Raw genomic sequence first — 15,909 nt, 5'->3', positions numbered from 1 at the left:
TGTGATGCAATTTTTTTTCTTTGAGTAGCCTGTAGAAATGATGACAAACTCTTTCGATTCTTGGATCGGTCAGCGAAATTCCTAGCTGTTTTAGTGCCGTAAAACCGCCTTCACTTTTTCTGCCATTTCCAGAAATTTTCTGGAGATTTGTATAGATTGGTACAGCTTCGCTTTTTAGATTACTAATGTGACACAGCCCTGGAAAAGATATCGCTGATCATGATTCGTCTCAAAATCTAATCAACCCTACCTTAACTCGGCCTCTGCCTCCACCGAATTTCATGGGAATAAAGTGGAAGTGTTTTGAGATATCTTGTTTAAGTGGAATCGAGATTCCTGATCCATATCTGGAACCGCAGTTGTATCAACTGTAAACGCTGGCCTTCATTCCCTACTCCTCCACAAAATGTCGTTGCAGTATATCGGCAGCTTTTTGAGATATCTGTTTATAAAAAAGAAATTATGGAGCCACACGCAGATTGGAATTTACGTCAAAATCTAATCATCTCCTCCCAACATTCCATTGCAATGCCTCGGCATCTTTTTGAGATATGTTGTGGTGAAAAAATAAGTGAATTTGCATCCGGATCGGGATTCATTACAGATCTAAAAGAAGTCTTCCTCTGCTGAATGACCATCCCTCAAAATTCCATTGAATTCCATTAATGATTATTTGAGATAATCTAATGAATAAACAGTCAGACAAGCAGACAGGTAGTCAGTTCAGTGAACTCTATGACGAGAGCAAAGATGAACTTATACCGTATTCCAGATTCGTTTTTGTATGTAAATTCATGTTAATCATATAAAAACTATCAGTTAATGTGTAAACGTATTGGCAGTTGACAGGAAGTAAATCTTTTCGCTTAGTAAAAATGTATGATTTCATCAGATCATAAGTTAAAAATAAAAAATGGTGGTAGTGAGTTTTGCATAAACATTCGCTGAAAACTAGTCAGACAGTACGAAGAAACAATATGCTTTATCTTGTCAGCATTTGTGTAGTTTCTTTTGTTGAATAGTTTACTATTGTTCAGGTCAAAAACCTTTTATTACAAGAGTGAATACGTAAAAGGAGTAAAGCTTTTTCAGCAGTATTTCATTGTTTTTAATTTTTATTATCTATTGTTTTTTTTTTATTTTGAAGGAGTAACACGTTGTAACGTAACGTCAACAATTTAGAAATAGAAAATTGAACATAATCAGTGACGGCAAGCCACATGTTCAATTAAACTTTTCACATATATCTTTAGTTGGCTTTAAAATAATATATTTGCTGTGAACGATTTTGGTTTTGTTGCTGCTGCTGCTTCTCTCTCTCTCTCTCTCTCTCTCTCTCTCTCTCTCTCTCTCGTCTCTTTTCATTCTTCTATATACTTTATTCCTTATTCTTTTATATTTATTCTCTATCTCTTTAATTCTTAATTCTCTCTCTCTCTCTCTCTCTCTCTCTCTCATATTCGAAAGCAGGAAAACCTCCGTCTGGGCTTCCTCTAACCGTTTTCTTGAGAGACGCCACAAAACTGAGTGATTTGCTTTTGCTTTCTCAGACCACGAAGAAGAGTCCACTTTCTGTGCGCGAACATGCTCTAATGAATGTGCTGAGTTTATGCTGATGACCTGACGATTGAAATCCCTATCTTTATTATTTTTTCTTTCGTTACTAATAAGTGAAACTGTGTAATTGGTTTTAGCTCAGTGAAGAATCGAGACACCATAGTTTCTTTATCGCCTTTTGCTTATGCTGCCTTTACTAATTGTTACAAAATTTGTATCTGGCATTACAAAGTACACTAGGCTAAAGAGATAATAAGATTAATTTGTATTACTTGAAGTTTTTTTTATATTACCTTTGAATAGTGTAAATCTGCACCTCTTTCGGAAAAATAGATAACGTTTGCTCGTGTGACCTGCTGACTTACGTGGGAGGATAGCTTGAATTGACATTGAAATCCTTCGAAGTTGAATGAAATACAAACTTGATCATCATCTTTTCCATCAGAGGGAAACTTGTATATCTTCACAAACATCTGAGCAAAGAATTACTCTTCCAAATAATAAGAATGAACCCCAAGTTCTATTTTATCTCTTCTCCTCTTTCCTATTTCTGTCTGATATTTTTGTAGGTTTTCTTCAACCTTGCGACTTTCTGTTGCAAGTGGCTCGACGATTTTTTGAGGAGTGAAAGAAATATTCAGTTCTTGAGCCCATAAGTTAGTTGTCCTAATGTCGAATATCATTTGTTGTGATCAAAAGGCTGAAAAATTTCGCTCCACTAGCGCAGACATATTGCAGTATGAGAATGATGCAGCTTGGATGTCGGGTGCCAAGTTCTTAACACAGAGATGATTTGCAAAGGATTGAATTGCTCAATTTGGGGCTCATAAGCAGGAGAGAGAGAGAGAGAGAGAGAGAGAGAGAGAGAGAGAAGAGAGAGAGAGAGAGAGGAAAAAACGCAACATGTACTGAGTACGAAATTTTGGACGCTAGAAAAATGATTTCATTGATTACTCGCTTCCGGATTTTATTTTGGCTGCTGGTGCTTCTTATCCGGTTTATTTGTGTAGGGCCACAAGGGGTCGTTGACCATAATCTAAGGAACGCACAGTAATTCCATCTGCTGGAATTTAGTTTGCTCAGCTGGTAATTAAAGCCAAGCTTTGTACCTCGACCATCGGCTAGACAGGTGTAACCTGGATCGTGAGGTAATTTAACTGAGGAAACTATATGATTTATATAAAAAGTGGTAGAGAGAACAGCCATAAATGATCTTTTATTGGAAAATAAACCTTTTTCATCATATTAAAAATGATTCAGAAACGATTATGAAAAATGTTTATCAAAAATTTTGGGGGAACATTAAAATAGGTTTTTATATCGATTAAATCAGGTTGCGCTGTGTGAAGTTAATAGCCACAAAAAGAGCATAAAGTGATTATTTTGTCTTCTCTGGTTTAAAATCGGCCTTTTTACAGATTCATATCTTAAAGTATATACAGTTCTTAGTATATACTTTACGTACATCAATATATTTGTTTTTCGTTATAACTGACATTGTTCTACTTACAAACTAGCGGGTGCCTCTTTTGTTTAAGGAACAGGAGTTTTTTTTATTTATTTATTTATTTTTTTTTTTTTTTTTGCTAGTAAGAAAGTTTAGAATATTAGTATTGGGCAGTGATTTTAAACTTAAAAAAAAAAAAAAAAAAAAAAAAAAACTATAGAGACCGCTTTAGAAGTTGGGGCCTGTGCCCCCCTAAAAGCTGGGAAATATTTTGAGAGGGAAATATTTTGCAGAATTTCGTAACCGTAACTCAAGTGTACATTCCTGAGAATTTTGGTGAGTCCTCTCCCGTGTCTATGTGATCCGTGTTGGCATCTCAACCATCCTGCCTCTTCTATTTTAAGTCCCGTAGGCCGAAAGCTCTTCCGGCTCAAGGTATTATGTTAACAACCTCATGTTATTGTTTTTATTCGCTATCGACTCACCTGTGTCCCAGGTTTGATTGTAGTGACATCCAGAAAACACGGAAACTTGTATAAAACATCGCGAAGGGGTCAGTTATGGCCGTTTGCTTTTATTTTAAGTAACAGTGTCAAGTGGTGTAAAGCTAGTTTTCTTTTATGAAGTGTTCTTTCATTGAGATTTTCCTTACGTTATGTTTAGAATATTGTTGTAAGTCTCAGTGTCGTTCAGGTATACTATGTAAGTACAACACTTAACATGTGTTGCTTTTCTTGATCGTATTATTTTTTTTTCCATTTTGGTTTGAGATCACACAGATTTGGATTGGTTATGGAAGAAGTTGAAATTATTCCAGTTTTATTAAGCTTGTTGTTTTATTGCAGATGTGTGTACAACTGAAAATGTCGCGGAAGTTGAGTTAATCAGCCTCGTTCAAGAACAGATTCCTAGATACATCCTTAGGGCCGATACAGTCACAGAATTTTCAGGTAAGTCGTGCATGATTTTTGTAGGAGCATGATTTTCGTAAGAACAACTCCTAGTTGTACATTTTGTAGAATGGTGTTTTCTGGTTGTTAGTCTCATTCCGAGTAAAGAAAAGGCAGGAAAATTTCATGTTTATTTCAGTGTCGAGTTATCAAAACTAAATGGAAAATAATATTGTCAGTCTTGAAGAGATACTCCAAAATAAATTGGAGATACTGTCGCAAGCTTCGATGTAAAAATACCAAAAGCGAAAGATAATAATATCAATATTTATGACAGGCTATCAAAACTATAGTAATGCTGTTAATCTCAACGCCGATTCATTGACAGAAAATAAAAATTTCGGCTGTCAATTTCAGTGCCAAGTTGCCAAATGATCTGGGAAATAGGTAATGTTCACGTCTCAGTGGCAGGCTATCAATAAACAGATGTAAATAATGTCAGCCAAAATCAATTTGTGCTGTTAGTCTCAGTTCAAATTATTCACAGAAAATTAAAAAATAATTGGTGTTCAAATTCTTCGTTAGCAAAAGGAAGAAAAAATAATTTTGTAAGCCCTAATACTGATTTATAACAAGGCAAGGTATTACCGATTTGTCAACACGAAAAGATTGTCAATAGAAAAGGAAAAAAAACTCGTGAAAAAAAGGGTTAGCAAAGCGATCAGCCTCATTGATTAGTGATAAAAAATAAATGGAAAATAATGATGTATATTTCCACACCAAGTCATCAAAAGAAAGTGGAAAATAAAGCTATCAGAAAGGTTATAAAACTTTGAAAGGATCCCCAGTTTACTTTAGTAACCGTTACATATTGTTGGTAAGGTACGTTTTCTATTCCGGGTGGTGGTGTCATTTTCTGTTAGTGACTACATGGGTAACTTACTTCGAAGACACTGTGATTGCTTTCGTGAATCATTAATGTTATTCTTTGGAACCATGCAAAATCTTGATCATAAATGATGAATATTCACCTTTAACCAGTCTTTAAATAAAAACAACTGAAATTAAATAAAAATTTAAATGATTAGAGATAGATAAATTATTTCATTACCTTACACAGTAAGTTAATATAGGCTTTAGGCAACACAACTGAACTCCAGTGAACATTCACTCTGGCCAGCTATTTATTCATCCTTGAGGCCATCCGTGAATAACTGTATATATACAAGTTCTTGAGAGCTTGTGAAGACGCTTGCATTAAAGTAAACACGAGTCAGCGTATCAGCAGCCCCGTTGATAACGAATGTCATAGCAATAATTAACCAACGCCTGCATTTTAACCCTGAATCATTTATGGTCATCCATCATAAGCGTAACAAATCGTTGGGCACAATGGTGAAATGGTGACCTAACAGAAAGTGAGACCGTTTTCCGTGACCTCAATTACATCAGTAGCCTTTTCCCAATTGCATGAAAATGAATTTCATGATGATTCAAGATTCACGTGATGAAGGCAACAGGTTGGCCAGATTGATTCACCATGGCTGTCACAGTGAATCATGAGTATCATACGCTACTGCGTATGGTTTAGAGTTATCAGGAAAATGCAGTTCTGTATTGGATAGCAGTTTTTTTATCTTTATCACTGAAAGCTTCACCAGCTGTAGCATTCAATGGACAAAATTTACGAATCCACTTTCCACGATCTTCAGACAAACCCATAACTCATTTCAAAGTGGCCCCGTGTGCTGGTGTCCAAACTCATAAGTGGGTGTAACCTCTACGTATTAGGCCGAATTAATCTATTACCGATTTTTAAGCCATGAACTGATGATGTTTTGAACTTCCGTCGTTTCGCGGCTTCAAAGAATCTTTTCTTACATTCATCGTTTTCCTCTTTCCAGAGTAATATTTTAAAATAAATAGATAAACTAATTAATTAATTAATAAAGTATTGAGGAGGTTTTCCTCACCAACAAATCTGTCGATGACACAACGATGCTTATTGTTATCTAGGTGAATTAGTAGAGGCGCCAATTTACTTTTAAATGCTGTAAATCGATTGCCGCTATCACATGTCAGTGCATGATAATCGACACAGGTCAGGTGTGGAGAAAACACGTTGGTTTGTCAAATTATTGGTAACGGTGTTGATCTTCTATAGGGGATATCATGAAATATCCACACGCACACTCATCGCTGTGCTTGCCAAGGAGGTGAACTATACTTATTAACTCCTTCGGCAACACTTTGCTCATGCGTTTTTGTTACAACTGACCTCACATTCGACTTCACGCTCATGATCAGTCGTGCTAGGGCTACATTCGCTGCAGCCATACCAAAACACTTATTTCCAAGACCGCTGATTTTCATGTTGGTTTCAGAGCCGCCGCACAGGATGGTAACAAATGTATGATATTTACTGGAAATCAAGACCAGAAATGTCCCCGCCGTGGTTTTCAGTTGCTTTTTGAGTGAGTGAACTGATAACGTTTATAACAGTGTTACCATAGAATGCACATTTTACTGGAGCATTATTTTGAGGACACAGCTTACATGAAATACCACGCACAAGGTGTCATCTCAGAGTAAGCTTGCATGACCTTGCTGTCTTTTAAAGTAATTGAATCCATTATGGCTGAAGCTCCAGCCATATATCAACACAAGAACAATGGTAGCCGACAAGGAATGTCAAGGGGCACCAAAAACTGGGACCATCACCATCAACTTTAGGTTTCTGTTTAGTCTGACCCACTTTTACCTTATGTCCTATCTTACGCAAGAAGTGACATTCACTTCTCGAAAATTGCATTTAAAGCGAGGATGTATTTTACTATCGCAAAACCAACACAGTCTATTCATAGTATCAGCATTGACTAGTGGCACGATAGGTAATCTGTTTGTAAGCAAAGCAGCTGGTAGCCAGAGTATACAGGTGTGAATTGTGAGAGTCAAACTCAGTTTCTCTGTCAGTCTTGCATTCCTGTTAATTGTATTCTTCTTGTCTATAGATCTTTCGTTTTCCTAGAAGACAGACCTGAAGTTCGTTTATGAACACAACCTAGCTTGGTTCCAGATAGTTTTAAGTCTTCAAGCAGACAATATTTTGCTTAATTTGTGGGTTGATTGAAGAAATTCAACATTAGTTTCTAACTTTAACTGTCAATGTGAGGAGAGAAGATAACGTGCCAAAAGACATTTTTCTCTTAAAATGTTATTTGCCTAGCACATCAGTCAATGCCGCATTATATATTTTGCAGTCAGATGCGTTCCAACTCAGAAGCGCAGACATACGATTTGATCAGCAGCACTTAGGTCAGTGTTAAGCTTGTTAGGACTTTATGCGTTCCTTTTATTTTTTTGTCTGTTAAAGGTGAATACATTCTTGTGAATCGCTTAAGATATTGACCATGCATGGTGGTTTTGTTCGTTTTTAATCTACCAACCACCACCATGACCAGACATTTTCCTGGAGAAATCCCAGTCTTTCACAGTACAAAATGTTTTTTATGCAAAAAATGAGAACACAGTTATTAATATCATTTGCTTGGCAGGAACCTTATTACACATCATTATTGTTAAAGTTGTATTATTAAGATTTAGATTACAACCTTGTATTCTTAATAGATTTTAGTAGTCAAGACCACATAGTACGATGAAAACTATTTATGATTAGTTGTACTGAAATATTTACTCCTTTGACGAATTATTCACTAAAAGTTATTGCATTTAAACTCACAGAATCATTTTCTAGACTAAACCATTCATTCCTTTCTGGTGCTTTTATTTAATGTGTCATGTGGTTTTCATTTTCTGCTTTACTTTGAGTATTCCATAAGCAAATGGAATACTCAAAGTAAAGCAGAAAATGAAAACCACATGACACATTAAATAAAAGCACCAGAAAGGAATGAATGGTTTAGTCTAGAAAATTATTCTGCTATATATATAGAATAATATATATTATATACATATATATATATATTATATATATATATATTACTAAAAAATCACAAATATGCACGTGATCCAGTAATCAGTCGAAACCGCAGGAGAAGTTAAAAAAAAAAAGTGAGAGAAAAAAACAACAACAGAACACTAGTAAGTACTTTCGTGTATTACACATTTTCGGGGTCGATATATGCATCCATTCATACATACATACATATATAGTATACGTATAGCTGAATCACGAAAATATGGAACGTGATGAATATATAGATAAAGACAAATTCCACGAAGGAAAGGGAAACGACGGAATAGGTACGTAGGGCTGTTCAACCAGAAGTCGTTGTTTGAGATTAAGCTGGCTTATGCCAGCACGGGCTCTTGCTCCTAGAGCAGCCAGAGAGCAAGAAGTCGAAAGGCCTTGTCACTTCTCTTTCCTTCGTGGAATGTCTTTACATACAGGGTATTTCGAAATTATAGCTCCCGCTCTACAGAACAGGTATTTATTTAAGTTTTTCTCTGAGTATTTAATATTTTGTGTGGCCTCCATCTGCCTGTACCACAGCCTGCATTCTTGAGGGGTATGATTTCAGCAAATCACAAAAAAGCTGAGACTCAAACTCCATTTCCTTGAGCACTTCGGTCACCTCTCTTCACAGGTCGTCTAGGCTTGGTGTACCATCATAGTTCACTGTGAGTGCTTCACCACAATCCTTTAAGATACTACCAATGTTCTTATGCACATTAAGGTCAGGGGAGCTACCTGGAAATTCACTTGACGAGGAGAAATCGACACCACTGTTTCGAAGCAGCTCCTGTGTCTGAAGAGCCTTGAAACATGGTGCCTTATCATGCAAGAATGTGACTTCTTCAATAGATATAACATTTTCATGGTCTTTGAGAATAGGAAATACTCCACCAGTAAGTACACTTTCTCTGAAGTATTTGCCACTCCATGACTGCCCTTTTCGTTTGATGATCCACATTAACCGTTTGGCTATGAAACAGAGAAAAATTCCCAAACATTCAGGAAATATAACAACTCGGCGTTTGCGCACGTTATTGCTGATATCATATAACTTTGCAGCCCAAATGATGTCATTTTTATGATTTGGTGTCCAGACTGTGTAAATGAAGAATTCATCTGATGCAGCAACATGGAGAAAGTCAGCTTCATCCCAATCTTTAAGAAATGAACCACAAAACCATGCACAGTCTTCTCTCTGTTGCTGAATGATGTTGGGCTTGCTGATAACATGAAATGGCTTGATACCACATTTTTTCAACTCACGATATACAGCACTATAACTTCTCCTCTTTCCCCTCTTTGACTTTCTTGGTCTACCCACTGCCTCAGCTATGATGGCTTTTGACTTCTGAGAAAGGACTTCAGGCTTCCAAGATTCTCACTCTTTTCGCAATGACAGTCATATGGATATTTGTTCCAGTTTCTTTTAACAATGGATTCATCTCTTTCAATGTATTTAGCTATCCAGGAACGTGAAATGAAGGATGCGCCAGCAGCCCTGGTCTCTCTGAAGGTTATAGCCCGGATTCGGTCAATTTCCTCAGAGTCTTAGCCAAGGCTATATATAACTCCGTCACTCATTCTGAAAATACAAGAAATATAAAATGAAAAATAGCTTAACAGAATCTTGGAGATAGGCCATAGCAGAAAACTTCACAACTTTCCATTGTTCTGTGGAGGGGTAGGGGGGAGCTCAAATTTCAGAAACAACCCGGTACCCGGTTGTGTGATTTATATATATATATATATATATTGATTATATATATACTATATATATAATATGTGGTGTGTGTAGTTGTGTGTGTATATATGTGGTGTGTGTGTGGTGGTGTGTGTGGTATTTATATATCATATTATTATATATATAGATATATGTATATAGTATATATATATGTATATATATGTATAATGTATATGTAATATGATATATATAATATATATATATTTGTAATATTATATATATATCTATATATTATATAATGTATATATATATATATATATATAGTATAATGTGTGGTATATAATATATGTATATATATATATATTATATTATATAATATATATATATATATATATATTAACATGTATGCATTCAAAAAAATATTAAACTGTAATAGTGCATCTGGCTTCATTTTCAGTTTGTGGTAAAAGTGATGACAAAACGTTGCTTAATAGTGACACGAACTAAACGCGTAGAATTACATAAGTGACGTGCAAGGTATATTATTTTACTGCAATTTCGCAAAAAAGTAAAAAAGTAAAGTGTATCATAAATATAAACCACAAATGTTTTCAGATTCCATATTGTACATTGTACGAGGGAGAAATCAATGTCTATTTTTATGAGAACAAACACAAATATTTAAAAAATAGTGTTGATTTTTTTTTTAACAGGTCGGGAGTTCACGTGAACGTTTTGCCCATTCAGCGTAAAACCATTATTGTATTTTCAATGTATTCAAATTTAGTGATGCCATTTTTATTGTTTTGCAAATCACAAGTGTCACGTATGATGACCTACTTACGCTTATTTTGTTATTGGGTCACGAATAAAGGGGTTTCGGTAGCAATGTATCATTTTGATTCATTTATTTTTTAATTATATAACATTATTTTAAGAGATTTTGTACCATATACTAGTACAGTGTGTATTGCTTTCATGTTAATTCTTCGACAGTCATCAAACTCATTGTACATACACTAAGTTTCCGCGTTTTACATTAAGTAGTGTCAGATTGAGTTCCTCCAAAAGATTGCCATTGTTACGCATAGTGTGATGATACTCATAGTATGTTACTCATCTAATAATGATATTCCTAGTATGTTACGCATTTAGTGATGATAATCCCATTGCGTTACGCTCTCAGTGACGATACTCCTACTGCGACACGCATGTAACATTGACAAATGAATGCTTTTTTTTTTTGTCTGAGTATAATTTGTTTTTTCTAGTTAGGAAGGATTAAAACGAAAATTAGCAGTTATTGTTTTAATACGAAATGCTCTCTCTCTCTCTCTCTCTCTCTCTCTCTCTCTCTCTCTCTCTCTCTCTCTCTCTCTCTCTCTCTCTCCTTTTTTTTTCTATGAGCAATTTCTTCCTAGCACAGATCGCATTACGAAAATAAGACAGCAGTTGCTGTCTCAATACGAGACGTACCGAGCTGGCTCTATGGTTCAAATGTTGAATAAAGGATCTTTAACTGCTTAACGTTTTATATGTGTATTTATTACACTAGCCCTTATTATATGATTGTAAACAATGCAAAACCTCATCTACGAAGGGATGACTAAAGTATAAACCAAAACTAGTTACAACTACAGTCATCATTTAAATATTTTAGGAAGAATAAATGCCATTTGTATGTTAGTATTTTTAGAGTAGGTATTCATGTATTGTTCGCACTAGAGAAACAGGGCTAATAAAAAAAATAGAATGACCTTGTTCCGAAATAATGCAGTGGACACGTTGTTTGGATGTTTATAGGCGGGAGAATGTAAGAATCAATACCGTTGGCGCTTCATCTTAGTGAAGCCTCCAGAGAATACAAGAACCTCTCATTTGCTCGTAAATTAAAGGTCTTTGACTACAGTTTAATAAGGGGCTATTGTAGTAATGATTCCTGGATCACTTTCTTATTAATTGCTATTGTTGTGACAGTGAATTACATGTCATTGTTACTAGATTCCCATTGAGTCTAGCTTTACCAACCCCTGCATCACTCCCGCTGACAGAGAGAGAGAGAGAGAGAGAGAGGAGAGAGAGAGAGAGAGAGAGAGAGAGAGAGATCAATACCATTTGCGCTTTAAAGCGCTTAACGTGTTCAAATCCTAAAAAAGATTCCTAGTCTGGTAATGATAAATTTAACTAATGTTGATATATTAAATATTCTCGTCTTGCTTTTTACTGAATGCAGTTTACTGCATAATACGTGTTATTTCTCGAGATTCGTATTGACTTCTTTTTAACACTTCCTTGCATCTCTCGCATCAGCTGAGAGAGAGAGAGAGAGAGAGAGAGAGAGAGAGAGAGAGAGAGAGAGCAGAAATCGATACCATGTGCGTTTTAACTGGTGCATTCTGTATTCGCTGTAGCTTGGTTTCTTAATATTTACTGGTAAATCGATGTCCTTGGGTCCTTTTTGTCACTAATTGTTATTACTGTGAAGGTTACCTCGAGAATTACGAGTTATTTTCATTGTAATGGAGTTCTCTTTACCATCCCTGCATCTATTGCATCAGCTGGGCAGATCACACACACACAGGAAGAGAGAGAGAGAGAGAGAGAGAGAGAGAGAGAGAGAGAGAGAGAGAGAGGTGATAAAAATAGAACATTCCTTTAGCGAAAGGAAGAGAGCGAGACGCAAGGTCCGGGAGTCTTAAAGATGTGAGGCGGGCGGGTGGGGGGATGTGAGACAGTCACGTTTTCCCTCTCGTGTAGAGGTGGAAGAGAGAAAAATGGAGATTTTTTTTCCTTATGTAAGTGTATGGTGTAAGCCTCTCTCTCTCTCTCTCTCTCTCTCTCTCTCTCTCTCTCTCTCTCTTTTAATCGTGCATATATGTGTTGTGTACAATAATACCGTTTGTATTTGTATTTTTTTTTTTAAAGAAAACTGTAATTGCTATTGGGGTAAGATTTTTCGAATATGATTTTCCTTGGGTTTAACCCCATTGCGTCATGTTTTACCACTCCTATTATCGTAGTTATGTAATTCTATGTAATTTTGTTTGCAGAAGTGAGCTTTTAATGGGATTTTATTTGTAATAGATACATAAATGATCCTATTTATTATTAGGCTTGGAAATATCTTTTGATAAAAAGATAAATTTCCCCTTTATCTCCAAAATTGTTCTTGTGACACTCGAGCCTCCCTCTCACGTGGCGGCCTCTCCACCAGACCTTTAGGCGTGTGATCTCGTGCTTTTATTGATTTTGAGGGCGCCTAGGCCCAAGGTGCTAAGCGGAAGTAGCAGACCTCTGTGTCTTCCCATGCGAGTGAAGACACGAAAATATGACGGGAACCTTTGAACAGGTGCAGTTGGTATTTTATTCAAGTCTCACCTTTTTATGTTTTTTTTTTTTTTTTTTTTGTAACAATAAAATGGCATAGCCTTTTTATTTCTGTTTTTTTTTTTTTTTTTTTGTCAACAATAAAAAATGGCATATCCTTTTTATGTTTTTTTTTTTTTTTTTTTTGTAACAATAAAATGGCATATCTTCAGTAAATGTTTTTCTCGTAAGTTACGCAGACCTTCTGAACGTCACGTTAATACAGGAGTCTAACATTGGTGAAAGGGGGAAAAGTATGGTTTGAATGGGTTTTATAAGATAGTTCAATTTTATGTTACCAATACCTTTTCGTCACTGGTACAGGCTAGTAAAATTATCTGTGTTACCCATACTTGTTCGTCACTAGAACAGACTAGTAAAATTATCTGGTTAATAATACCTTCTCGTTACTAGAACAGACTTCTAAAATTATGTGGTTACCAATACCTTTTCATCAGTAAAACAGGCTAGAATTAACTGGTTACCCATACCTTCTCGTCACTAGAACAGGCTAGTAAAATTATCTGTTACCCATCCCTTTTACGTCAGTAGAACATGCACAGCCAATATGTTGCATGAAATTAGTCTCACTTTTGTGTTTGAGAGTCATTTGCCAGAATTATCTATCGCTGTTAATAAATAGGAAAGGCAATGTTGTAATACCTTCCTACTAAATTTATGCCACCGTTTTTTGACTTTAGTTGATGGTTTGAGAAATTAAAAGCACTTGGGGAAGGAATTACATTTCAGTAATCAAACGTCATCATTCCAGGTGGATATGTAAATGCAGGGCGAATATTTATTAAGAGAAACAATACTTAGAAACTGGTCGTTGGTCACCTCAGAAATGTTACTTGATGCATATGAAAATACTTTAAAGTACCAACTGTTCAGACTGACTAAAAGAAGCGCGACTTTAGATTCAAACAAGAAGTCTTACCAAATGAAGTGTGACAAGAAATTTGTGTTTTTCCCAGTTACTTCACTTGCACACAGCGTTACTCAAGGTAGATCCAATTCAAGTGTTAACAGTGAGATCTACCATAATTTCTTTGGTGAAGTGGTAGGCTGCGTCCGTCCAAAACACATGTTCTGACACGAGGATCGGTCCGCGCACCCTTAGTAGTGAGTAGACATCAAAGAGTACTATCTCTCACTTTTTCTTCAACCCTTTTTCTCTGCGTAAGGGTTACGTCGTGCGTGTACTAATGTGGTGCTGCTGGTTTCTGTTCAGACGTAATCAGTAGACTTACAACAACTTCCTTTATTTATTATATTTTGGGGGTTTCACGTCACTTAATGGGTAGCCATATTCCAGTGTCAGTAGCCTACTTATATTCAGTCCGTAATATATTTCCTTAGCATTTTTGATAGTTTTGAAGATGTCATATAGATAGTGAAGTTATTTAAAATCAAAGGCAAAGTGCAGCATCAAGGACAGCCTGAGACAAAGGCAGTAGGATGTCTCCTATACAAGGTCAGTTACATAAGTAGAGGATTGTGTTCACAGGCACAGCTTTCGCCTCACTGACATTATAAAAAATCTGGCAGTTCGAGTTGGCTAAGGCTCTTTTTGAGAAACTAGCGTGTCATTAGGTAAAACCCCCATTCTAATATCAACGAAGGGTTGGTATGTTTCACGTCATATTTTCAGCGGGCTTGAGTTAATTCTGTGCCCTCATTGGGGATCATCATGGTCGAAAGTTCAGTTCTGCTGATCGTGTGCTTCAAGTCTACCCAGTGTACCAAGGAAGCCTGACATTATTTACCTAAATAACACATTTTGGGGGAGTGGATCGTATCGCATTTACAGCCGACTTCAGTAGTAACATTAGGCCTTGGGAGTAGGAAGGTCAACCCTCTTCTGCTTATAGGACTTGATCAGTGTTCACTTGGGAAACCTTATAACTTTAATTTCTAAAACTTTCACACTTCGGGTGAGTGGAATGTTTAATAAAAGATGGCCCATATTCACCAAGCCCCATCAGTATGATCTAAATATATGTTTTTTTTTTCTTTTCTTTTTTAGTTTTCAATAGAAAAGGAGCATTTTATATGTCATAATATTCGTATTGCAGACGGGCTCTGAAGAATGAGTGAAGTGTTGTGTAGTGGTGGTGGAATTTGCGTTATGTTTTTCTTTTTATAACTAACTGCTAATCACAATAATGTAGTTTGTAACTTTCCGGAATTAATGAAATTTACAGATACAAGAATAAAATTCTCTCTCTCTCTCTCTCTCTCTCTCTCTCTCTCTCTCTCTCTTCTCTCTCTCTCTTCTCTAAACACACACACACACACACATTTTATATATATATATATATATATATATATATATATATATATATATATATATATGTCTTTTCTAAACACACATCTAAATAGATATATGTATATATATATTTTTTTTAAATCTCTCTCTCTCTCTTTTCTTCACACATACACATCTATATATATATATATATATATATATATATATATCTATATATATATATAAATACTTATATATATAAATGTGTGTGTGTGTGTGGACATTTGTGCTGATTCATGCATGCATAATATTAGAAATATTTTGCAGTTGACATTAATTTGATAATACAAACTTTCAATCTGCCTCTCCTCCTCTTAGCATTGCTCGTTGACACCAATACTCACGTTACTGAATCATCGGAACGTTTGCAGTGACCTCTTTGAACAAGCCAGGTAGACCTCTCCTTTTAATCTCTCTCATCTCACCCTGTATTTTTATATAAAATCATATGAATATACACACACACACACACACACACACACGCATACACATATATATAAATAAAATGTGGCATACACATACATATAAATAAAATGTGCCGTTTTTCACGAACAATCTCATTACAGTTTTATAACATTTGCACATTCAGAGACTGATACGGGAAGAAAATGGCATTGTAGGCCTCCTCCCTGAGTAATCCATTGCGTTGCTGTTTTCTTAAGTAACACGAATTTTGTTCCT

The 15,909-nt window shown here is 35.7% G+C and overlaps 1 protein-coding gene across 6 annotated transcripts in view; it reads left to right on the top strand.

Moving 5' to 3' along the window:
* The window catches only part of LOC135219384 (trafficking kinesin-binding protein 1-like), a 398,078-nt gene that overhangs the window by 114,985 nt on the left and 267,184 nt on the right, over nt 1–15,909 (top strand). For all 6 annotated transcript variants that reach the window (XM_064256111.1, XM_064256112.1, XM_064256113.1 and 3 more), the window contains exon 4: nt 3,850–3,954. In XM_064256111.1, coding sequence (XP_064112181.1) covers nt 3,850–3,954 — 105 coding nt within the window. The remainder of the gene's footprint in view (nt 1–3,849; nt 3,955–15,909) is intronic.

This window comes from Macrobrachium nipponense, chromosome 1 (genome assembly GCF_015104395.2).
Source record: "Macrobrachium nipponense isolate FS-2020 chromosome 1, ASM1510439v2, whole genome shotgun sequence".
Taxonomy (NCBI): domain Eukaryota; kingdom Metazoa; phylum Arthropoda; class Malacostraca; order Decapoda; family Palaemonidae; genus Macrobrachium; species Macrobrachium nipponense.
The sequence above is the reverse complement of the archived record's forward strand: the minus strand, read 5'-3'. Positions and strand labels throughout refer to the sequence as shown.